Source organism: Agelaius tricolor, unplaced genomic scaffold (assembly GCF_023055355.1).
Source record: "Agelaius tricolor isolate 1412-34295 unplaced genomic scaffold, bAgeTri1.0.p SCAF_10, whole genome shotgun sequence".
NCBI lineage: Eukaryota > Metazoa > Chordata > Aves > Passeriformes > Icteridae > Agelaius > Agelaius tricolor.
The window spans coordinates 6,064,607-6,089,598 of record NW_027269270.1 but is presented as its reverse complement, the minus strand read 5'-3'; the positions used below and the strand labels follow the sequence as shown (position 1 = coordinate 6,089,598).

The 24,992-nt window shown below is 39.4% G+C and overlaps 1 protein-coding gene across 4 annotated transcripts in view; it reads right to left on the bottom strand.

Annotated features, from left to right (window-relative positions):
* MYO1B (myosin IB) overlaps positions 1 to 24,992 on the bottom strand; it is a 108,898-nt gene that overhangs the window by 47,380 nt on the left and 36,526 nt on the right. For all 4 annotated transcript variants that reach the window (XM_071434527.1, XM_071434526.1, XM_071434528.1 and 1 more), the window contains 4 exons: positions 13,099 to 13,193; positions 9,981 to 10,085; positions 6,974 to 7,020; positions 4,322 to 4,385 (listed from right to left, as the gene is read on the bottom strand). In XM_071434527.1, the coding sequence (XP_071290628.1) occupies positions 4,322 to 4,385; positions 6,974 to 7,020; positions 9,981 to 10,085; positions 13,099 to 13,193 (311 nt within the window). The remainder of the gene's footprint in view (positions 1 to 4,321; positions 4,386 to 6,973; positions 7,021 to 9,980; positions 10,086 to 13,098; positions 13,194 to 24,992) is intronic.

Genomic DNA, 24,992 nt, shown 5'->3' with positions numbered 1-24,992 from the left:
AACAGGAATCACATAACAGCTCAAGTTCTAGATTGCTTAGTAAGTGGGTAATTACTTCTGACTTTTAAAATGATCAAGCAAGTAAAAAATAATAAGCTGCCAAGTTATCCCTTTGCTAACTTAAAAAAAAAAAAGTTGTTGCCTTAAATAAACAGATTTCTTTCATGCTGTTGCTGGAAAAGATGGCAAAACAGGGCCCTTTCTTAATCTCTTGTTATCCAGACTCTAAAGACATTTTGCTGGTTAAAAATGGCATTTCCAGGTCAGGCACTGCATATCCTTTACTTCACAACCTGCACCAATGTTGTCTCCTAGTTAATCATTATATCACTGAAGGGCTTAGGCAGATTAGGAAAGATCACTGAATGCTAAAAACCAGCTATTTTTTGGCAGGAAATTCCAAGTGAAACATGAAAATTTAAGACTTGCAAAAACTCTGGGAAAGATATTGTAAGATCCATGCTGTTCAAAAGGTCTAAACTATTGTGAAAGATGTTGAGTTGTACTGTGGAAAACCCCTTCAGCCATCTAATTTAGTGTGCACAAAACCAGTCACAAAACTAATGAACAAAGTGTGCACACAAACACTGCCTTAAGTACAAAACAGATGCAGCATCTGTGGACAGAGTCATACTTCAGAGCTGAAAAAAGCTATTGCAATTAGCACCTATTACTTCAAAACCAAACATACCTATTTTTATATAAGGTATGTCTTATTGTGTAATTACAGGTGGAAAAGAAACTACCATGCTCCTCTCTCTCATCCTCATAACAAAGTAGTTATAATAAATGAAAAACTAAGAATAATATTGATCTTTTCTGTAATTTATTTCCACAATACTACACCCAGCTGAAAACAACATTCCAACACTGCCTTTACTCATAAGTGCTCTGGAAAAAAAGCCCTCTGAGTTCATAAGTGCTGGCAAGACTGTCCACTGCAACAGCAGTGATTATAAACAGGAATAATCAGGAAGGCAGAAAGAGCAGATACACCTCAGAGAGAGAAAATGTAAATGTTAAAAAACATTTACCTGTTTACAGGTGCCATTTAAAGCAGCAACACACCTTTAAGCAGGGACTGATGTTTGCTGCTGAACAGTGATGGGATGCCTACAGTCCCAGGTGGCACCACAGCAAGGCTTTTGTGTTTAGCAAGGCCCACAGGAGCAGTCTGGATTTCCTAACCCCATGCACATGAAACAGGTCACCTGTGGATGGATGGGCTGGCTGGCAGCTGGCACCAGGACTGAGCACCTTCCATGGGCTCCAGCATCTCCCACCCACTAGGAAAACGAGCTGGGATCTTCACAGAAAGCTAACAAAAAGGCAGGACTAACAAATCAGGCTTACTGCACACTTCAGTCAGCCTTCTTCACCCTCCTATTCATTCACCCACTGTGGATGGATCAAACAAATGCAACACTTGCTGCCTTGTAGTCCAAGGGGGAAACAATTCCTGACTGAAGTAAAATATTTAAAGTCTGCATAAATCACATTAATTTCAAATTTTCCATTCCTGATTTCTTTTCATGACTGTTCACAATGATGTAACAGTAAATCAATTTCCTTGGAAACCATCACGGTTGGAAGATCTGAGCTGCCATACATGAAATGAGACTGCACAGATTTGACACTGTTCAAACACAACATTATCTTCACTTTGGGCACATACCAGTCCTGAATTTAGAGATGCCACAAATCCCTTCCATTTCATTATTTCCATTCTGATTCTACTCAGAAGATTTACCCTTCTGTTCACGGCACATTAAATGTTTCGGATCTGTCAGCTGGATATTCCCACTGGCTGCAAACCGGACAGGGCAGACCAGCAGTGTGTTCTGGCATGATAATCCCACCCTCTAACTCCATCCTGAGAAGGGTTCACTCCCAGGCTAACCCCTCTCATGAAGGAGCAGGAGCTCATTGAAGGGCAGCAGGAGAATGGCCCCAGGGCACAGCAGCATCAGCCACTCCTTGAAGGGTCACCCAGGCAGAGTGACCAGCCTTCCACAGAGCTTCACAGCATTCCAGAGCAGGGCAGAACAGGCCATTCCAAAAGAGACCTTTCAGCCCACTGGGTCTCTGCTTTTCCACACCAGTCTGATAAAATTGGTAGCTTATCTTGGTTACCATCCTTGCCACCAAAACAACCTAGATGTTCGGTGTGTCTGCTCCGAGCCACTCACGCTATGAAATATATCTTCAGCCTGTGCCACAAAAAGCCCACTACCTTAACTGATGTTTGGAAATCATGCTGGCCAGAAACAACTCTTAAAAGTTTAACTAAAGCATTATTATGTCATCTTCACATCATATTGATACCAAACCAACAGAGGGTCAGAAATCAAAGAATATTTATTAATATTTTCATAATCATACTTTCCCTTTTAAGGATAGGAAACTTCAGCACTACTTGACTTCATGCTTGATGAATTATGAAGACAAACCCTGATTTTGACTTAAACCAGAGTAAATTCTGAGGCGTGTAAAAGAATTTAGGCCCCCAATATCTTCAGAATGATGAGGTCTGACAGAAAAAGAAATGTTTGTGTTGCAATGCAATGCTGGAGGCATGTGGAGAAGATCTAAGGCAGCACAACCAACTTGCTTTGAAAATGCAGAGAATTTAACATCTCTTTTCAAGAGAGATGGATGGACTAGCAAATTTTGCAAACACTTAGTCAAAGATGAGCTGTATTAACATGCTGCTACAGGAACTCAGTATTTGCTGTGACATACCCTGCCAAGGATGAGGCATTTCATAGTTCAACAAGTAACATCTTTTCCTCAACAGGGCTTGCTTAGACATCAGGTCTTTATTCTTAAATTGAAATTAATCTCCTTGTTATTAGATATTTATTACATGTGACAAGACAGAAAGAATGCCTAAAACAGGCATATTTTAGATGGATCCAAAAAATATGTCTGCCCTTTGATACATATGTCATCACATCACTACAATTACATGTAATGTTATAATTACACCATGCAGAGATTTATGGGGCAGATAAACTACAGAGCAACTATTTGGATTGCCTTTTGATATGACACAATATTTTAATTACATGACTCAGTGCAGTACTTTCAAAGACAGACTGTTAAATGTCCACTCTTACAAAGGAGGGCTCATTTTTATGTATATATTTTTAATGTGAAATAAAAAGAAACATAACAGCCTTTTAGAAACTTCTTGTTCACATTTAATTATTATGATTATATTATGTTTGGCCTCTAATTTTGTTAACTGCCAAATGTCAAAGCTAATAGATAGCCATAAACACTTATATAGTGACTAAATTGAGTTTCAAAATCTACCCTGTCACAAAAATTAGGCTCTTCAGGCACAGTTCCAAAAGGTGATCTGGTTGAGAAAAAATGTCTGCCCTCTGAAAAAAGCCAAAACCTACATATATGTGCAAAATTCCTCATGGTGTTTTTAAAATGTTTATATATGGAGAGTACAGTTCACCTTGGGTGAGTCTCATTATTTCACAACCAGCAAAATGCCAGTGGTGTCAAAAGTCACATCTTTAGAAGCAGCAATGAATTTGGCTGAGTGGAATGAGAGGTCAAGGCTAGGTCAGTGACACCTAGTATAGTCACTCACTGCCCTCTTCCTCCCCTTTTAAAAATAAGAAAACCAAACAAATATGGCTTTATATAGCACTGAGGAGGAATTTATTTTAAAAGCTGCACTTAAACCCTCAAAAGAAAAGCAAGTCAAAGCATTCTGGGCTGCCATTCAGTTCCCAGCCTTTTTTTCCCAACAGAGAGATGGTCAGAATTTCTGAATTGCTACAGGTGTCATAAAACAAGCTCCAAGGTCACCTTTGCCTCCCCAAACTCAACAGCTGGTTATCCTCTCTCATACAGTTTTCCTATACTTTGAGGTGTATAAATTTGTACAGACAGCTTTGGTTCCAAGTAAACACACTCATCTCATGGTGATCTCCAGCACACTCTCTATCACCCTTGAAAATTACAGGACATATATAAATATATGGCCCATCCAAAAAAGACCCTCAGATGTTCATCTGCCACCAGCTTCAGAGATAATATACAGACTCACACACATCACTCAGTATCTTTGAAACAACGCAGTAAATTCAATATTCATGCTTACCTCTTCAAGTCTGTTTTCACTTCCTCTGAGGTACATTATTCAGCACCACAACAGCAATAAAATTAAAATTTATCACATGATGGAGACAACTTCTATTAGACTAACACAGGTGATCTTTTCAATAATTTAACCATCTTCCTTTCTACAGAAAACATTTTAATCTGTGAATATAATGATAGCAAAAGTAATACTCACAGTTGCTTATAACTCCCCCAAGTGGGTCACCCTTGAAATCAAACTCAATATCCATGTATTTTCCCTGTGAAAGCAACAAATTTTAAGATTACAATTTCTGTTTAAGAAAAACACAAGTTCAAGACACTAAGTTAGTTGGTTCAAAGGTTGGAAGAGCAATCTGACAATCAACTGTCAGATTTTTGCAAAAGAGAAAATTATCAAAATCTTTTAAGATGCTATCACAGCCAGGGATTTTTATGGAAACAGCTTTAGTCAGATCTGCAAAGCAACCCAGTGACTTGCTCAGTTTCTAAGGTTCTGTGAAGAAAACGCACATTGTACAAACTCCCACCGTAGTGCCAAGAACACCAAACAATCCCTGCAGCCATTTAGGCAGGGCCACACTTATTTACTGAAGGATGCAGGAAGAAATTATCTTGCAGGAAGAAACGATCTTCCTTTCTCCCTGGGAGCTGTGGGAGCGTGAAGCACGGCAGCTGAAGGAGAGCCACGGAGCCTGGCCCCAGGCAGCGGCTGGCAGCGATCGCGGGGCGCCTGTCCGCGAGCGCGTGCCTGCCTTGTAAAAGTGATGGATTCTTCCCGCTGAACTCTTTCCCTTGGAACTCAGGAGACCAGAGGCAACAATTAACGGGCTGTCACCGCACAAGCCGTTTCAATCCCGCCGCGTTTCCTTGACTCCTGCCTGACTTTTCCACATCACAGAAGATCGCTCCGGTCTTTGGATCGTTTTAATTTATTTGACAAGTGCTTAATGTAGTAACAGCTACATTTAAGAGTGACAAAACGGACAGACTGTGCAGAAAAGGCAACAGCAGTGCTGCTTGCCTTGGCAAGGCAGTTTAGAAAGATAAAAGCTGCTGGTAGTAATTCAGCCAAATTCCATCCTCTGGCAATGGGCTGCCCAGAGAAGCAGGCTAGGTTGGACAGGGCTCTGAGCAGCCTGGTCCATTGGAAGGCGTCCCTGCCCATGGCAAGGGGGTGGAATGAGATGGTCTTTAAGGTCCCTTCCAACCCAAACCAAAGATTCTGGGACAAAAATAATCCACTAAAAAGCCTTGTGATACTATTTCCTTACTCACTGCATTCAGGAAGAGATTGGGTTTTCATTTTTCTATTTTACTTTTTATTACAGAACATAAAAAACCAAGCACTTTACACAGACTCACTCAAAGAAATGTACTAATTTACTGGGAATTTCATCGAGATTGACTTGACTCTACTTAAACTCTATTTTCTTTGCTATACTGTATTGTTCAAGGTTAATTGTGAGATTATTCGAATTTCAGAGAGAAAAAAAGTAAATCAGATTAATTAAATTTTCATTTCCCAAGGACTGGGACAGCTGGGTGTTTCCAAAAGTATTTTTAGCTCAGTGTTTATAAGCAAGGACTTGAAAGGCAAAATAGTTGTTAGTTCCACTTTGTCCTGGAAAGACTTCTGGGCTGTCTGCTCATCATTTCTGCAGTGTCATGTCTGATAATTGCAGTCTTCCTAGCCTTTCTTTTTTAAAAAAAATTAGAAATATCTACAGGTGCCCCAGATTTTGGCACTGCCCTTGTGATGAAGACCCCTTGTTCTGTTCACCACCAGAGGCAATGAGCTGTAGAAGGAGCCTTCACAGACATGAGGAACATCATCAGCTCTTGAGAATTAGAAGGGAAGGGGAGGAAATTTCCCAAGTGGAAAAAAAAAAAAGCCGCTCTCCAATCTCACAATGTCCAGAACTTCTGTCCATTTGCTTTAACTCACAACACACCATTCTCCCAGTGAATCGATTTTCCTTCTCTTGTCAACTTCACACATCTCACAATATTGCTTTTCTGGACACAAGTGAGCAAGTGACAGAGTTGCATTCAGCTTTCTGATTTTAGCAGAAGAAACTATGATAAGTACTCACACTTCTGAACCTCTCAACTCTAGCATCAACTTTTCTGGTTTTTCAACTGGCAATTCTAGCAATTTCTCATTCCATTACATGCCCAAAAAAGGTTGAATTCAACCAGTCGATTAATTATAAATAATTTAAGCAAAAAAATAACACTACAAATGTTCATATTAAAAACTAAAGGTGCAAACACATTTTGAAATGTTATAGAAAGCAAATGGGAACCTAAAGTAGTCATTTTAACCCAAAAAATATACATATGAATGGAAAACAAGATCACATGGAAATATCTACTTGCTAAGCAGACCAGTTGCTGGACACATGGTCTCTGACACTAAAGCCACCAGTGCCAGAAAATTATAGAATCCAGCTGCACTGTAATTATGTTTTCATCCAGTCACAGGCTGCCACATCCTAATTTTGTTTTTCTTTTTTAGCCTCTGCTTTGATATTCAATTGAATTCTATGCCCATATCAGAAGCCAACAAGATTTCTGGCAAGGAGGTGAAATATCTTTGAAGAGGCATCACTAACAGTGTCCTACTAACACACTGGGGAAGGAGAACGTGCTCCTGTGTACAAAATTAAATACTGACTGTTGCTGTAGGTGTTCACCTTCTTCAAACACTCTACAGACAGCTATAAGAAAATTCCCAAAATTATTTCTTCCCTCTTTGTGGATGCCTTGGTGGTTGATACATGGTAAAACAGAAATAGCCAACAGCAAAGCACACTCCTTCAAAAGGACTGAAGAAAATACTTACGAATCTAGAAGAATTGTCATTCCGCATAGTTTTGGCATTCCCAAAAGCTGGAGAAAGAGAAAAAACAAATACAACAAGCAAATCTATCAGTAAAAAAATATTTAAATGCTAAAATATCTAGGTCTGCTGGTATATTTAAAGGAAATACAGACTTCTGAGAAACAATGCCCTGTACATTGTATGGGCATCAGTCCCTGGGGACAGAGTGGGACAGACACGATCACAAATACCAAAAATCTATGGAAGTCCAAAGAGGTTTGGTCTCAACACTTTCCTTGTTTAAAAAAGCTAAAGAAAAATATACAAGAAGTTCCAAAACAAAACTGTACCCCTATTAAGCATATATCCTTGGGGTTTGAATCAACAAATTCATAATTTTATTACCCAAATAACTTTAAACACAGGAAATACTTCTTCTTCTTGATGTCAGAGAAAGAAATGAATCCTAGTTCCCAGAATACATTAAAAGCTGGAGGCCAGAAGTGAGGAAATTACAGAATGACACTTAAAAATTGTTTGCATAGGACAGTTTAATCAATGCTTTGAAATTGATTTATTTACACCATTTCAACTCATTAATTCTACCTCAAGCTGAATATTACTCAGCTGAAATCAGTCAGATTTACAATGAAAGTTTGTCTTCAGCTTGATCTAAACTAGCTTTCTGAATAGCTTGGTTTAAATTTCTTTAGCTCCAGTTTAACAACAATGAAAATTCTCTGAGAAAGGACTGCCCAGGGTGACATTCAGAAGGACAGCCACCATCTCAGAGCAAGGGCAGGACAAGAACTCGGGCAGGACCACAATTCAAGCTCTCAAACTCCCACATTGTCCAAGCACATGGAGTCAAACAGGAGTGTCCCCTCCATCATTAGGTACAGCACTCCTACTTCCAACAAGAGACTTTATTTATCCCAGTATTTATTTACATAGCATATATATACTCAAAGATCAAGTCAAGTCAACGTTTTTTTGGACAGAAATAAATACATGCCTTAAGGCTTCCACACACTTACATGAGTAGACTTATTCTTGACCAAAGAACTAGAGCCAAAATGAAAAGTTTGTTGATCCTAAAGGCCAGGATAAGTGAAAGAATTGTTTTTGAATCTTTATGCCCTGCAATAAATCATCTTTTCAACAACCAAATCTCTGAGCTGCATTTTCTTAAACTCTGTGCTGAACAGTAAAGTCATTTATAACTGCATGGAGCCAAGCACAAATGTTCCATTATAAAGCATGAGGCACATTCCTTGGTTTTCCCTAAAGTTCATTGTTTCTAAAAGTTAATTTACAGTAGCAACTGTAGTTTAATAAAAATAATCCCATAAGATAAATTATGCATATGTAACATTTATGTCATTTTCTTGCACTGCAGTTTGACTGAAACAGAGCTACATAACCAAAGAAAAATAAATCTCACCACAAATGCCTAATTTCTTTCTAAAACATATATAAGCAGCCAGGCTTGCTCAGTTTTTATTCCTTACAGAATAACCCTGTGTCCAACCTTCCAAAAAAGCTCAACAGGCATTACCAGCCCATCAAGTAGAACAAATAGTACCTTGAAATGATAAGGCAATCATCATTTATCATCATAAAATGATAAGGCAATCTTCAGTAAGCTCAGCTGATTCCTTTTGCATTAAAACAAAGCTTGACAAACCAACAAGAAATCAAACTCATTTGGCAGTCCCTGGGGAACAGTCTAGCTTTGGCAAGAAAAGCCTCAGTACCCACCATGCCATTTCTGTCTGGATCTGAAATCTGCTTCCAGAACAGCGATGAAACAACACAGCTCTTCTCTGTGAGCCCAAAACAATGGAGGGCTGCAATCCCCCCATTCAGCTTTAAGGGGAACACAGCTGATCATCAAAGAAAGGCTTATCCAGCACTTCTATTATTCTTAAATGTCAACATTTCATCCTTTCTTTACAAGTCTTTGCTTACAATTTCTGGTTTGTGTGCAAAGACCATGTTTTAACTATCCACTTCCCCACTGCTCTCTACCCAATTTCTTACATTCCCTTTCATTTTATTTTTTTTCTGTTTTTCCCTCTGTTTTCACTTGCAGAGTCCTTGCCCCCTATAGGTTCCAATTCATCACCTATAAGCAAGGCAATAAACAATGTTGACACTCAACAGTCTTTACAAACAGCACATATGATGTGGCCATAATGTAAAATTGTCTTTTGACAACTGACTTTGTCCCAGCACCACAACAGCTTTGAAAATTCTGGGTAAGACTGAGCCAGGAATCAACACAATAGATCTAAATAAGTCAGTGCCAACCAAGGAACTTCTGAAGGCAATTATTAGACAATGGGACAAAACTGCAAGCTTTGAGGATCATATAACCTATCTCCAGGATTAAAAAAAAAAAAAAAATTCTGTTTCTGGCAGCCAACATCTTTAAATTAAAATCACTAATTAAAAAAATAAAAGCCTTTCATGGGAGAGCAGGAATGGCAGCTGTCAGGAAGAGCAGGCCAACAATCACCAGACCTAGGAACAATGAGTCTCAGGGCATGCATATGGATTGGCTTAGTTTTTTTCTAAGATCCATTCCTTCACCCTTTTTTTTTCTTCCCCCTAAAAGAGAAATAATGCCTTACAGAGCTTGTTTGTTTACTAGAGACTATAATAATATGATTTGGAAGGAAATGAATCAGAGGGACTGAACTGGAGTCAAGTCTTTTGATACAGGCAAGCATCATCAAGGCAGGGTTGAGAAAGGGTAAGCTCCTCTGAGAGCAGCAGGAGGAGGTTGGGAAGCATGACCTAACTTCCTGAGCTCTTCCTACATGAGGGAAACGATTTTCTTCTCAAGAAAGCCTACACACAACTGAAGAAAGTCCTACAGATGTATTCACATAAAGCATCTCCTATGGTTTTGGACACCAAACAACAATAAAACATCATCAGACACAGTTTTCCAAACCAGCTCAGCTGGAACACCAGTGCACACACAGGTAACACGCTGGCACATACTCAGTGAGATTCTTACCTTCAAGGACTGGATTTGACTGCAAAAGTTGTTCTTTTACTTGATTAACCTCTGCCCCTTTTCCACACACAGCAGCTACATATGACATGACAAGTTTGCTTGCCTCTGTGGGGGAGAGCCAAATAAAACAGTGATAAGCATTGGCAAAAAGGCTGTGATGTGATTTTACAGACTAAACCTCCATCACGTTTTCTCAGCGCCAGACAGGAACTGTGAGCACATTCATTTCAGTTTTCTCCTGCACTGTTGTGCCATCTGGAAATGCAGAAGGAGCACACCCTGCTCTGAGACCCATGCCATTACATCAGCAATTCCCTTGATTTAAATACCTAGAGCCTCTACCCAAGCTTTAAAAAAAGCCACCACTGGATACAGCACATTACCTGCTCCTTTTTCATTTAGCCTCAGTAAGAGGCATTCTTCAAGGGAAGAACATTATCCCCTGCTGACACATTGGAAATGTTTTAATCTAGCCTGAAAATAAACAGGCCCAGGCAGTTTCAAGACACAAAATACAGTTTATATCAGCAGATAACAACAAGTGCAAAATACAACACTTATACACATGTAATTACAGCTCTGATCTACAAGCAACTGAGTAACTGCAACATCACCTAAGGTGCTGCAGCATCTTTGAAAGTAAAACCAACAGAAAAAGTGAAGCATTCATTTAAACAATAAAACTAGTTTGGAGCTGCTTTTAAGGAAGTTTGGAACTATTTTTGGATTTTCAAAGCTGAGTTCATATGGGTGTCAATCACCCATGACAGAAACAAAGATTAGATAATCCATCCAACCCTTCTGTGATCGCTGGTCAGGAAAAAGCAGCTGGAAAATGATTTGGTTTATAGAGAGAGTCTGTGATGGTTACTACGATGCAAGATAGTGAAATTTCAGGCAATACAGGCTGATATATAGTGTAATTACTAGCAGCTGGAAACCCTATCAATTCCAGACTGTGGTCATAAAAAAAAAAACAAACGCAAAAAAAACCCAACCATTACATTTGTAACAGATCTTCAGAGATCTGTTATAAATTTAAGTGTCTCATTTCAGGAAAGAACGGACAGATGAGACGTTATCCCTTGGATTTTGATTTTTCCTACTTAACCAAATTTGTTTGTTAGCATTATATTACTATTCCATGTGTAGAGGAAAATGAGCAAACCTGCCACACAGGAAGCAATCAGGGAGCAAAAACTTTAGGTGTGCTCAGAAGGCTCCCATCTCCTTTATTTGTGCCTCAATCCCAGCTCTCATTTTTTACTCTGTTCCCTTCAGAGCTTGGAATTACTCAATTATTTAATTTGAAATATTTCCTAAAACAGTCAACATCTTTAAGCACAGGCACTCAATCACTGAGAGAAACAGAAACATTTGCACTGAAACAGCAAAAAAAGCTATTATAATAGTTTACCCACAATGACTTCAATACAGGCTTTGAATATCAGCAAAAGAAAATAAAGGCCCTTTCTCTTAGTAGGAACTCTGTTTGCCCCAAGAAAGACATCAGGAGGGGAGTTATCACCCTAACATTTCAAAACATATAAATAAACTCCTTATTCTGGTGATGCATCATGTTTTCTTGCCCAATGTAACTATCAGTTAACATTAAAAACATGCAGAGAAACAAGGACAAAATTGGAAGCAAATAACAAGATTCAACTGATGACAGCTCAGTTTCAGTTCTTCCAGGGCAAAAATGTCAAATATTCTGGCTACCAAAAATTTAAAACACAGTTACATAGTGTATCTGTGGTAAGAAGTTTGTTTCCTTAACTCCAGTAACTTCCTACCCTCTCCATCCCGTTTTGTACTAATCTTTACAAAAAAGGAATAATTTATATTATTTCCCATACGGCTAAAAAATTACAGAACCCTCTAAATCTCTATACAAATCTAAATGTACTATTTACATATAGAGAAGTTCAACAACTCAACCTCTGATTCACCTTTCAAATGAATAAATCACTAATATGTATGCCTCAGTTATATGTGACATGCTTGATAATTCACAATTTGTGAGGAAACCAAGACATTAAACACCACCAGTCCAGGACTCTTGGCTAAAGTCTGAGCTTCTAGACAAAACCTCAAAGAGTCATATTAATAAGAACTTGGGTTTTTAAACTACACTTCTACTGAACAGGTTTTCCTGTCATTGAACTGTAAATAAAGATTACATTACAAGACTTCAAGACTTCTTAATTGGGTGCCACTAATCTAAGAGCACTAAAGATGATGCCTACACTTTATATACTTTTATATGTTTCCAAAGTCTTGGAAAGCAACTTCTTGTTACCTACTTTGAGTCTTGCTCAGAATAAGCACACAAAGCCCCACATATTTTCAGATGCAAAGGAAAAATCTCTCAAATTACTTGGAAACAGATGTATGCCTTCCTACCCGCTGTCTCTTCTGCAAGTCACCTCTGTTTTAAATTGCTGTCTTCGAAAATAACCGGCTTCTTTCTTTTTTAAGGTCTACCTAAAATGTACTGCAGTTATGCAATCCTCTCTTGGTTTCTAACCTTCCAGTTTAAAAACCAGCAGTCATTTTCAAGGAAATTTCAGCTTTGCCTAAGAAACTCAGTGTTCTGGCACACAAGCCAATCTTAGCACTGCAGCTGAGCACAGTGTGCGAAGGGCTGATAAAATTTCCAAAGTAATCAGCTACAGTTATTTCTTTTCCTTAGATAAATAGCATAATCCAGTTTTCAAAGGCATGTGTTCATTGAGAGACAAGTGGAAGTACCAAGTCTGGAAAACTCAGAGCATTCAGTTTTCCATGTCTTCAGGTTTCTCACCAGGACAGCCTAAACATTTTCTGGCCCTTGCAATACTCTGTGACAAGTCAGCATGACTTTGGTACAGCTCTGGATACTGATGAGGACACTGAACTAACATGACATGGGACTTCAATGTGGTGGCAATTTGAAAAAAAACACTATTTTATGTGAGTTCACAGCTGCAGCCACAAGTGTGGCAGCACTCACTTTCTGCAATGGCCAGACACAGAGAATTGCTGACATCTCTCAACTCTCACCGACTCCAGCTTCCCTCTGCAAGGCTCTGAACAGCCCTGAATGGTTTTTCATCAGATCCTAAATGCTCCTTACCTGTTTTCCCAGCTCCACTCTCTCCTGTGATAAGGATGCATTGGTCTTTGTCCTGGTCCCTTAAAGACCTGTAAGCTTCATCAGACAGAGCAAAGCTGCAAAGAAAGAAAGAGTCAATTGAGAATTAGGAAAAACCCCAAAACAACCAAACCATCAAATATTGATAATAGTTACAATCTGTCCTTTGCACAGCCAGGAAGGAAAAAACCCAACAAAAACCCAAAACTCTCCAAGTGCTAATGTTCCATTAGTGGTGAAGCATTCCCTTTTCAGAACATAAAGACCCACAGAAGCAAAATGGATACTTTATCTCAGAAGCTTACTTAGACCTCCTTCAGGAACAAGCAAAGATAATCTTGAAGTTTTCCTAAAGACAGCAAAGTCAAAACAAAATAACAGAGTTTTAGGGAAGTGTAGCTATCTTTCTTCATTGAACAAAATGTCTTATTCTCCACTGAAAAAATGTCAACACAACATCAGGGCATGGTTTGTCTGAAGATGTCTCTAAGATAAAGAGGGGAACCCTGAGCAATAATTACACCATAAGCTACAATTTCTACTCAGTAAGAAGAAATCTCACAACCTTATAAAACACTGAGCATTTTAAGCCTTCGGGTATAGCTGGACTTGTGCATGAATATGCAGAATTATTTCCCACTATCTGTGTTCTTATCCCAGGAAGTGTGATGCCATGTAGGGAGCCTAAAGAATATAACAAGAGCCAACAGATTTCCTGTACCAAAAATGTCTTTTCCTGGAGGCTCAGAATATCATGACCCTGAAACTCCTGGGCTGCAATTTGAATCCAGATGTGCTCTGCTGCCATGCAGCAACATATACTTTGTAGAAGTGCAGATGGTTTACTTATATTTAGTTTTCTTTAGTAGTAATTTTGAGACAGAACAAAGTTTTTTTCTTTCAACTGCATTTTCCAATTAATGGAATGAAGTATTCTGGAAACTAAGCATTTTCCCCTTAGAAAAACATAAACAAATAGTATCTGAAATAGGATATAAAAGCAAACTCCAAATAAAAAGGCACAAATGCATAACCCAATTAAAGAAAAAATATGATATCCAAACACAGCATGTTTTTACATGAAATAAACAGCTGTTCAACAGACCAAGACCTTGGTTAGATTACTGCATCTAGTAAAATATTTAGTGTTTATATATCTCCAAAAGTGGATATTGTTTATTATTTACAGCAAACAAACCATGTATGAAAAACAGAAATGAACTCTCAGGTCAACATAAGATGCAGAATCACTGCAGGTTCAATGCACTTTTTAGAAACCTGATTCATTATTCTACAACAGTTTAGGAGTTTCACATTCAGCTGATAACAGCAAACAGATCAAGTGTTTGTTTTGGACAGCACAGCTATATGGTGCTTTTTTCACAGGCTCCTCTATAGAAGAGCAAGCTCTTTGTCATGACACCAGTGATGGGAAGCAGGAACAACACAATGCAGGCAGTGAGAGCCACTCAGGGCCTTGTCTAGAGGTTCTTACTGCTGCAGTTTGAAAGCATCAAATATTAAACCTACATCTACTAAAATCAGTCATTAAAAAAATCTTATTTATAAGTATAAATATACTATAAACATACATAATTATATATTATTTGTATATATTTTATATATAAATATATATTGATTATATAGAAATATATAAATACAAATACATAAAATATAATAATATATAAATTATTTAAAATATAATTTCCATTATAATTATTATATATTATAATAATTATATAACTATTATATATGAAGATATAATTTAGATATACTATTTATATAAATAATTACATAAATATTACATGTAAATTATATGTTATAGAAATATAAATAATTATATAAATGTTACATATAAATTATATATTATATAAATATAAAATACTTATTGCTACCACTGTCCCTTAGCTTCAGGCTTCCCTTCCCAAAAAGTTTATGAAGAGCATGACAAGTTATCTCCAATTTATCATCAGGTGCATGTGCAAGGTGGTTTTTTGTACTTCCTCATCCCTCACCTGTATTAGACTCACCTCACATTTGCTTATTTGGGTTTTGGTTTTGTTTGCCAGTTTGGCTTTATGGTCACATCTTGTTACCAGCCCAGCCACCCTCTGCAAGAGACCCAGGCAACCAAGTGAGGGCATTCTGAAAGATTTGGAAAATGGGGAACTGAAAGAGCTCACAGCTCCTTTGCTCCTGAGCACCAACACCCTCCCCTGCCTCTCCAGGGCCTGCCAAGGATGCTCAGGCCATCCTTTCCCCCCTCTTGGTGTCCCTCCCATCTTCTCTCCTGCAGCACATCTGCCTGCCCAGCTCCACCACAACCCACCCAGGGCTCCACCTCTCTTGCCTGCTTTTCCCAGCCTGTTTTGTCCAAGGCACTAAATGACAATTCTCCTCTCTGCACAGATGGCTGGACCATCTACTTAACACCCGTGATCAAAGGTCATTGACTCCTTATGATGCACATCCCATCCAACCCCGAGCAGGGCTGAAATCTGTGCTCAAACCTTAATGCTGCTGTGCTGACTGAAGCATTTGGACTCAGTAGTTCAGCTGGAGGTGAAAATGTGTTTACAAGAGAGTAGCAGGCTGTAATGTTTTTAGCATTACAACAAAGTCACATTGTGATGTGGCCAACATGCTGGAGAGCTAGCAAGAAAAATATAAAATATTCTGCTGCTGCTGCTGAGAGACCATGACACAATTTCTGGCACCCATTTTACTGTTTGGAATCCAAACTACAGTAGCAGCAACACTTTACCAGACTCTGTTACAGGACGTATTTAGGATATTAATAATATTTGCTGAATGTTGCTGCAGATATACTTGCAATTTGAAAAATACAACAGCACTCAAAAAAGCTTACTCCAGCACAGATTACCTTCCTTTTTGAAAAAAAAAAAATAAAATTAAAAGCAACAGGATAAAGATGAAAGAAATAAACTTCCCTTAGCATTCATGGGCCACATGAGACAAACTTTAACAATAATGCTGCAATTTCCACAGGTTTAACTGAGGGGAACTGTCTTTCAGCAAGAAGATAAGACTCTGAGACTCTTTTTAAATTTACAGACTGGACAGCTCATTCTGTGCCTCTTGTCCTTCAAACAGTCTTGGCCATCAAATAGTTTTTCACTTTGGAAACTATTTTCTTGGCGGTAGTTTCACACTGGAAAATGAAATAAGCATCAAGCACAGAGGAAGTATTCTCTGTTGATAGACTGAGTTACGAGTTAATCAGCTTAGTACCCATTCATCTTTTCTAATACACTGAATTTAAGTTTCTCAACAGCCCCTGTCAAAATGCATTTTACTGCTTGATGTATTTATTAGCTCTGCCTGCACTGCATAGTTAAAGACACCAAATCAGGCTTTTTCTCCTTCCTCCACAGAAAAACTGAGAGCCTAATACTGCAGTGAGGTTTCTGAAATAGGAGGAGAGAGGGGGATTTCATCCAGTTCTGGTTTAATCCAGTCTAGTCAGAGTTTTCCCGCCATTTTCTTGAATCTGCACAACCTACAAAGCCTCATAATACCCTACCAGAGTATCAAATATTATCTACTACAGACAAAAGAAAAAATAAGTCAACTCATTTCAAAAGAAGCTTTGCATAAGTAGTTATCAAAAGTGACCCAGTAGAAGTGTTTTAAAATCTATCACTGATGTTTCAACCATTGCTCCAACAATCCAATTGGAGGAGGAATAACCAAGAGTCTTTTTAAACAGCTAAGACTTGTCTTTCTGGCACTGCAAAAGAGCAATATCACATTTCTGTCAGTCTGAACAAAGAAAAAGACACATCTATTCAGATGTCATGTTGACTTTCATGACACAACATTACACCTCACAGTCCTTCCTACCTATTATCAACATCCATAATAATCTTTACAGTAACAGAAAACCCAAACAAAAACAAACTTTGAGTCTTTTAGTTCAAACTCTACTGATAAAAAAATATAATTCCATGCTATTGCCTATTTGTTTAAAAAATAATTTCATTTAAAGTCACTTAAGTTTAACACATATTAATGGTTTAGAGATCATAAAGAATCCTAGCCTTTTCCTTTAAGCAACATGAAGAGACATGGCTCTGTGAAGCCACATTGGCAACCATGGATTTAAACCACATACCTCTCTTTGAGCCACCTCCCAATTACAGAGCCCAAGTAGAATTTCAGAATAGTTTAAAAAGCAGTTATAAACCATGTGTTTCCAATTAGCTGATGAGTGCGTCAGCACTGTCAGTTACCATACCTTATAATAAGCTCTCCTTTGATTTTTAGGTTTTCCTGGAGGAAGATGACATCCTCTTACCACAACAAACACAGAAATTTTTACTGGAGCTCTCTTTTAGCTGAGACTTAAGTTTAGAAGCAATTTGAAATCAAAAGGCCGCCCACACCTGGCTCAGTAAGAAGCCTCTGCTTCTTTCTAGCACAGCCTCTTCAACCACAAGCTCCAGATGGCCAGATCTGTCACCAAGTCCTAACCTAAAAACTTAACAAAGGGAAACAGCACAGCCCTCCAAGGGAGGCTTCCAAAGGGCTTGGGCAATTTTCAGCATCCCAACAGCATCTCTGTGTTAATCTGTGTTAAACATCTCTGTGTCTCTGGGGTCAGGAAGAGACAGGAGCCAGGCTCCCACCAGCTCACCCAGTGCAGCATTTGAACACCCCAGATTGCACCCACAATTACAAAAGCCATAAAAATCTTGTTGTTATAAGTCAGAAATTCACTTCACAGGAGCAGCTTTTCTACCACCTTTTTCCTTCAAGCCAAACTCACCAGGATCAGTATTTGCCAGACACTGATACTTATTTGTGGTATCATTTTCATGCTTCCTTTCATTTTCCTTAGCATTCTCAATCAGAAGTAACTCGTTAACACTATTTTAAATTCTCTCCAATTGCTCTTCTCGTGCACTAATAGAGTCAATTCACTTATTCACCAGCTGCTGCTTTGATTCAGAGACCCCGGGTCCCCATTTCAGAACATCTATTGCTTAATCTTGGCTATTGGCTGACAACTTGTTTGCTACTTTCAAAGGAAATTAGGAAAATCTCTTTTATTGACTGTTCTAATTCCTTATGAAGCAGAGTCCTGGTACCAGGGCTCATTTCTGCCCAAACATGTCTAAACACACTGGCAGGATGCTAAAGGCCAGTGCTTATCAAAAACTATATACATGCTATACTAGAAAGAATAGAGGTAATACATAAATTGTGCACGCACTTTTAATATAAGTTTTACATAAAATGTAATTTAATGACTGCAAGTTTACTTCAGAGCATAATTTAATTTCCTTCCTTCTCTTTCTGAATGCATAGAAGTGCTCAATAGCAGGGTAACAGCAAAGAAATTATTTCATTCTCTCATGACATGCAGTGGGAAAGCATCAGAACTGCATTTTGTTTCAGTATGAAAAGCCTAACAACCTGAGCTAGGAAGAGTTGAAGCAGATTTTATAAAGTGCTTTGAGGCTTTACATTGTAAATCATCACTATTTGCTATATATATTCCCCCACCCATTGAAGCTCAGTGGAAAATTCACCATTCAGGAAAAACAACTGTAAGAGATTATTTATAGTATTAGCTCATGGTGCAGAATCATTTAATTGCCCTAAGGATAAAAAGTGTACTCCCATTTTCCATAATTACAAACTGTCTCATGTTCAGAGCTTTGACACACTTGAAAAGAAAAGGTTGATTAGCCTGCCACTGGAGTGAATAAAGTAACAGCTGAATTGATGGAGCATCAGCTAGGATGGACCTTCACAGGCAAGCAGCTGCTCTTTCAAACATGCCAATCAGGGGAAAAAAAAAATAAAACAAATTTAAACACCAGGATAAAGAGGTGTGCTAAGACAGATGGAAAGCCTTTGCTCCTATTCACATCCTCCATTTTTATTTTCCTGGTGAGCACAGAAACCTGTTTTATCAGCAACACTGTGTGATAACACACTCAGCAGAAGGGTACATCCTGCACAGGCCTGCCCACTTTGTCATTCACATGAGCCACTGGGACATGATTAGATGCAGAATAAAGCCCAAAGCTGTCCCAATCAGCCCATTGGATTTGTTAGAAGCAGCCATCATTTACAGAAGGGAAGGGACAGAGAAAAAGGGAGGGGGAACAGGACAAAGCCTCTCAATTTTCATGGGTAGGACATTTCAGTAGAGGCTAATATTAAGCCAGAGAGATTTATTTTCTGGTAGACTGGGAATATAATATAACCTCTGATGCTCATATACACACTGCAGGTTTAGCAGAAGACTTGTCTCAGACCAATAAGCTGAGGTCTGGACAAAAAGAAAAAAGCTCTTGCTGAAAATCTTGTCTTTGTCAGACTGAGGCAGATCTAAGGTGTGTTCAAAAAACTTCGACTCCAAAACCTCCCTACAGAGAGGTTCAGACAATGCTTCTTCCAAAATACTGTGCCTACACAGCCTCCCAGCTCACCAAAACCTGGTCCTTTTCCCTCTCACAGGATGGCACATATTTCCACTCCAAAGGAGGTTTTATCAGTTTTGATAATTTCCAGTTTTGATAATTTCCTTTTAAGTAAAAATTAAAAAAAAAAAATCTAAACCAACAGTGATCTCTCCCCAGCACTGTACAGAAAAGCCAAAACTGCAGCCATTGATTTTCCACCAATTTCAACAATATCTAAGACATCTTGTTTGAGCTCACATTAACATGATGGAAAACAAGAAGTGCCTTTTACCAGGAGCCTGTGACCCAGCTGTTGCCTTATTTTCCTTCAACCAGTGCAAAACAGGATCTCTGCAGCTGAGGATGACCATGCCACTTGCCAATCCAGACTACAAAATAAAGTCTCCCCGTGAGTTTTAGCAAGCTTGACAAGCATGGCCACATCCCATCCCAGAGCTCAGTGCTGGCAGTGCAATACACCCAGCAGAGATTGAGGAGAGTGGCCTGGGCATGACCCCAAGGCTGGGTCCTCCAAGGAATGCAGGGAGCAGCAGGCAGGACCCTGGTGCTGCAGATAACCAAGCCCACAGGCCCATCCCCTGTGCCCCTGACAGGTTTTCCATGGAGCACCAGGTTGAGCTGGGTGGTGCAGGGCCCACCAAGCTGAGCTGACGTGTGCCAGTGCCACTGTACCCACCATAAACAGGGCTCCTGGCTTGGCCTAAAGAAGGGAACTGAAACAGCAAACTCCTGTTTGGAGCAGGTTCATGCCATTGAAGTGAAGATACACATAAATTGAGGTGGGGCAGGGAAGCAAGTATCTCCTTGCTTTCCAGCTTGGCTTGCATTCCCTTTTGACTAGTCCCATTTCCTTGACATTACATCAGCCAGCTGGATGGCACACAACCATCATCTCCTCCCCCACAGGGACACTCTGTGGGCTCAGCCCAGCAGGAACCAGCAGGGCCCAGTGCCACAGCACCAACCAGATGAGTCTGTCACCCAAACACTCTCTGAGCCCAAACACCAGCTGTGTTACCCCAGGCAGACACAGCTCCTGCACGGTCAAACAGGAGGACACAGGCCTCCCACACACCTACCCCAAAGTCAGTCTGCTGCCACCTGCACTGCAAAGATTTCAAGTTTCTTGAGGGAAAAGGAGCTTCTGTTCACAAAATAAATAATTCTATTGGGCTATGATATCCTTGAAGGGAAGTACAGGAAGTGTTTTCTATTGTTTCATCAAAAATCAGATTTAATGAGATGTTTATTTGCTAGGATGAATCAGCAATTGCATGCTTGATTTAATGACTACCTAAACCAGCCAAGTCCTTACACTCTGTGTTCTTACTGCAAAACTGTAGGCTGAAGTTTCCTGGTAGCCAAATTCTGCATCAGAAGCTGCAGGTTTTTCCTTGAACTGCCATCCCAAATGCACTAGAGGAGCCTGCAGACCCCAGGGGAGAAGCAGCTTCACAGCACAGTAGAAATGCTGATGGCAAGAAGCTCCTCATTTTTCTCCACAGACCTTCTGAAGCTTCCCAGTCCCTGAGGCTGGGCTTGTAAAAATTGGGATTTATTCCACTTTTCTGGTTCAAATGGAGCAGCAAGGGGTCAGACAGCTGAACAGAAAGGGAAGACAGGAGCAAACTGATTTGCCATGCCTGGCTTCTGTCAGAGTTTAACCAGAGGGCACAAAATTATTTAAAATCCCAGTTCACTGTTTCATCTATGCAGAAGCAGATTTGAATTGCACCTCTGAGCTTTTGCATATGTGTGGAAACGAAGGGCTGCTGGGACAGGGAGGAAAAAAGGAGCAGGAGAAAACAGTCATTCCCTTTCTGCATTGAAATATAGAGACACTCAATATTTTTACAGAAAAATGAATTCGTTTCTGTACCTAATACAGAATGTGTGTGAAACTCAGGGAAGTTCACTTGCCAAACACACATGTTCAGTTCAGCTTTGATCAAATTTCACATAAATGAAATCTTTTTCTGTAGAGCAAGAAATGCCTTGGTTATGCTGCTACACCATGAGAATAACATGCCCCAAAAAACTGGAGTTCATCTTGCCTTAGCTGGCTACAAAGAAGACATTTTCCATCAAAATGAAACAATGCAAACCAATTATTCCTCATGTTTAAAACAAAGATAGTGGTTAAAAAGGGATCCTTAAAATTATTCACAGCTATTTCAGAAATAACAAGCCCAGACCACAGGTTAAGTTGGATACTTAGAAAACAAAACTCTATAATCCTATTAGAGGAACAATGATCATCACAACTTTAGTCCTATACAGACAGGAATATACAATGAATTGTTTTGGCCCTTCTTTTTAATTTATAAATAGGATGTATCTTTGGGACTTACAGTGTGTGCTATTCCCAGACAGTGGCAGAGCACTGATTTGCTCTGTTCAAAAACTCCAGTGACTTCTTCATCTCACAAATGAAACCACAACAGGGCTGTGCTGGTTGTGGGGTTTTCCTGGGGCACTGAAGGGCAGAGTGCTGCTCTTATGATTTCACATGAAAAAGTGTTCAGCAAATAGTGTTCCATGTCTCTGCCTCAAAAATACATCTCAAAAAAATCTCCTGCTTAGCAAATAGAAAATCCTGCTTTTTTTCCTGCAGCCCTAGGAAGCAGCCTCAAGTCAGAAGGCAGAAATAAGTAATTTTCTCCTGATGCAGTGACAGCAGAGATATAGCAAGTCCAGTTTTGGAACCATGCAGGGTTTATTGATACCATGTGCTCATGCAGGGTCTTCTCTCACTGCAAAAAATTTTACTGCAGAACTATCAGTGCTTTCCAAACAAATTTGTTCTACTTTGCTAACTCAAGAGAGAAAAATAAATTTATTCCTTTATTCTAAAGTAAAGAAACGTGTTCCAGTACTCGGGGACAAAAAAAACAGCAAAGTGAGGTGCACAGCTTCACATACTCACTGCACAGAAAGGGACATGCTTTAAAAGGTCTCACCTCACAAAGAAATAATCCAGCACAATTGAACTCCAGTGTGCAGCACATACCTCAGAGCTACAACATCTCAAAAGATACATTTTGTGTGACTTCATAGCTCTGTCTGTGAGACAGGTAAATAGATGTCAGCCATGTATTAGTGCAACACACTCCAGTGGACTGCAACAGTTTGCCAGCAGAAAATATGCCAAGCATTCCACCAAATTCATCTCATGGTACTGGAGAAATACAATCAGAGAATCATAGGACTGGATTGGAAAGGATCTTAAAGCTCATCTTGTTCCAACCTCTCTGCTATGGGCAGGGCACCTTTGCTAGACCAGGTTGCTCCATACTCCATCCAGCCTGGTCCTGAACATTTCCAGGGATGGGGCGGCCACAACTTCTCTGGTCAACAGTTCCAGTCTCTCACCATCCTCTCAGTAAAGAATTTCTCCCTGCTATCCAACCCAAACCTACTCTCAGCCTGAAGCCAGTCACCTCATGCTCTTGTCCAAAGTCCCTCTGTCCCCCCTTGGTTGTGGGCTCCCTTCAGAAGGGCAGTAATTCTGTCACCCCAAAGCCTTCTCTTCTCCAGGCTGAACAATCCCAAATCTCTCAGCCTTTCCTCACTGCAGAGGTGCTCCATCCCTCTGATCACCTGGAGTCCTCCCATCAGGTCCCTGTCCCTCCTGTGCTGGGAGCCCAGAGCTGGATGCAGAGGGGCAGTAGGAGTATTCCCACATCCTCAGACCTGTTTGTAAGCTAAACTAAGCTGCCAATCACCTGATTTGAAATCCAGGCTCTGTAACAAAGGCTAGAATGCAGCTGCCCACAAGTTTATCAGACACAACAGTGACAGAACTGCAAATAAAAGTAATTCACTTATCTGGAAAACATCTGAAAGGCAATGTCAACACTATGTAATTACATAGTTATGCTGCTACTCTGCTCAGAGGTGTTACTGAATCCTTTTTGATTTTGTAAGTAACTCTTAAGTTCTCTTAACAATCCAAGTAGTTTGTTAAGAAGTTAAGAAGTCTTACACAACTTAATTTCTGCCTCCTAGCTCTCTTTTCCAAATAAAATCCCTGCCATGAACCCCTGGGCAAAGTAGACACTGGACCTTATCTGAGCTTCTGAGAGCTTGTTAGCTCAGGTACAACATTGAGCTAACATGTCTATATAGTCTATTAAATGCCATTTGCTCAAGTTTGTGAATGAGATTTGTGGACACACATCCACAATTATATTTCTATGAATGGACAAAGCAAGAAATAAAAAGCCTCCTTCAGACTGCTCAAACATGAGGCTCCAATTCAGCCCATGTGGGCTATTTCCAGTAACAATTTACTGCATCTATGTCCTTGGTTGGAATGCTGATGCTCAAGGAGGATGTCAACTGCACATATTTGTTCTCATCCTCACTACATCCTCACAAAAAATCATCTTGGAGTAATTAAGACCAGTTGCAGCTTGAACCCCACAAGTTTTAGCTACTAAAAATCATTTCTGCGTTATGTAAAATGGAAACTCTACGGAAGAAAAATGCAGATTTAAACTAATTTACTGAAATGACCACAATTAAACTGTCTTTGTAGTTCAGACCTTTGTTTGTAAACCCAAGTCCCAGCTCTCTTATCTATTCAAAACATAAGTACAAGATTATTCAGTGTGCTAGACTGTAAATATTAAGACTGTATTTCCTGATTCCTAACATGAAAAAGTTTACCCTTAATAACCCAAACTACATTAACCATGCTGAACCCAGAGCTGAATAAAACAGAGTTTTTTGCATAATGGTGCTGATGAAAAGAGATTGAATGGGAAATGATCTGCTGTTAACAGTGGCACAATATCTGCAATTTTACTAGTGTTTCTTTAGGGCTTTAAACATCAACCTTGCTGATGCTGTATCGAAAATCACAACAAAGGCTCCTAGCAGAGCAGATGGGCATTTTCTAGTGGGCTCTAAATTGCTTAAAGGAAAGAAAAAAAAAGAAGAAAAAAAGACAACCATTAAACACAATGAGACACTTCCAATGAAAGAACAACAGCTGTTCTTACTTGCAATCTGAAATCCCAGATCTTAAAGAGAGTACCAGGCGGCCAGGGCAGGAAAGGCATAATGAAAATTCTGGTCTATGTATACACAGTGCATTAAATGGGATTTGTCTCCTTTCTGACAGGGCCTATACCTGTCCTCACTTTTCAGACTGCATTTAAGAAAGGAAACACAGTAGTTTCTCCTTTTTAAGTATAACTCATTATTTTCAGTGTGCAAAAAGTCCCAAAATTCTAATGAAAGGAAAAATGAAGCTATTGAACATTCTACTTCATGTGACAATGTGAATTAGTTTTAAAAAAATCTCAGTATTTTATGTCCTAAAAATATCAATGGCATAATATAATTTCTAGACAGAAAAATCCAGTTCCAGGAAAATGAGAGAAATGGGATCTGGCAAAAAAGTTACCATTA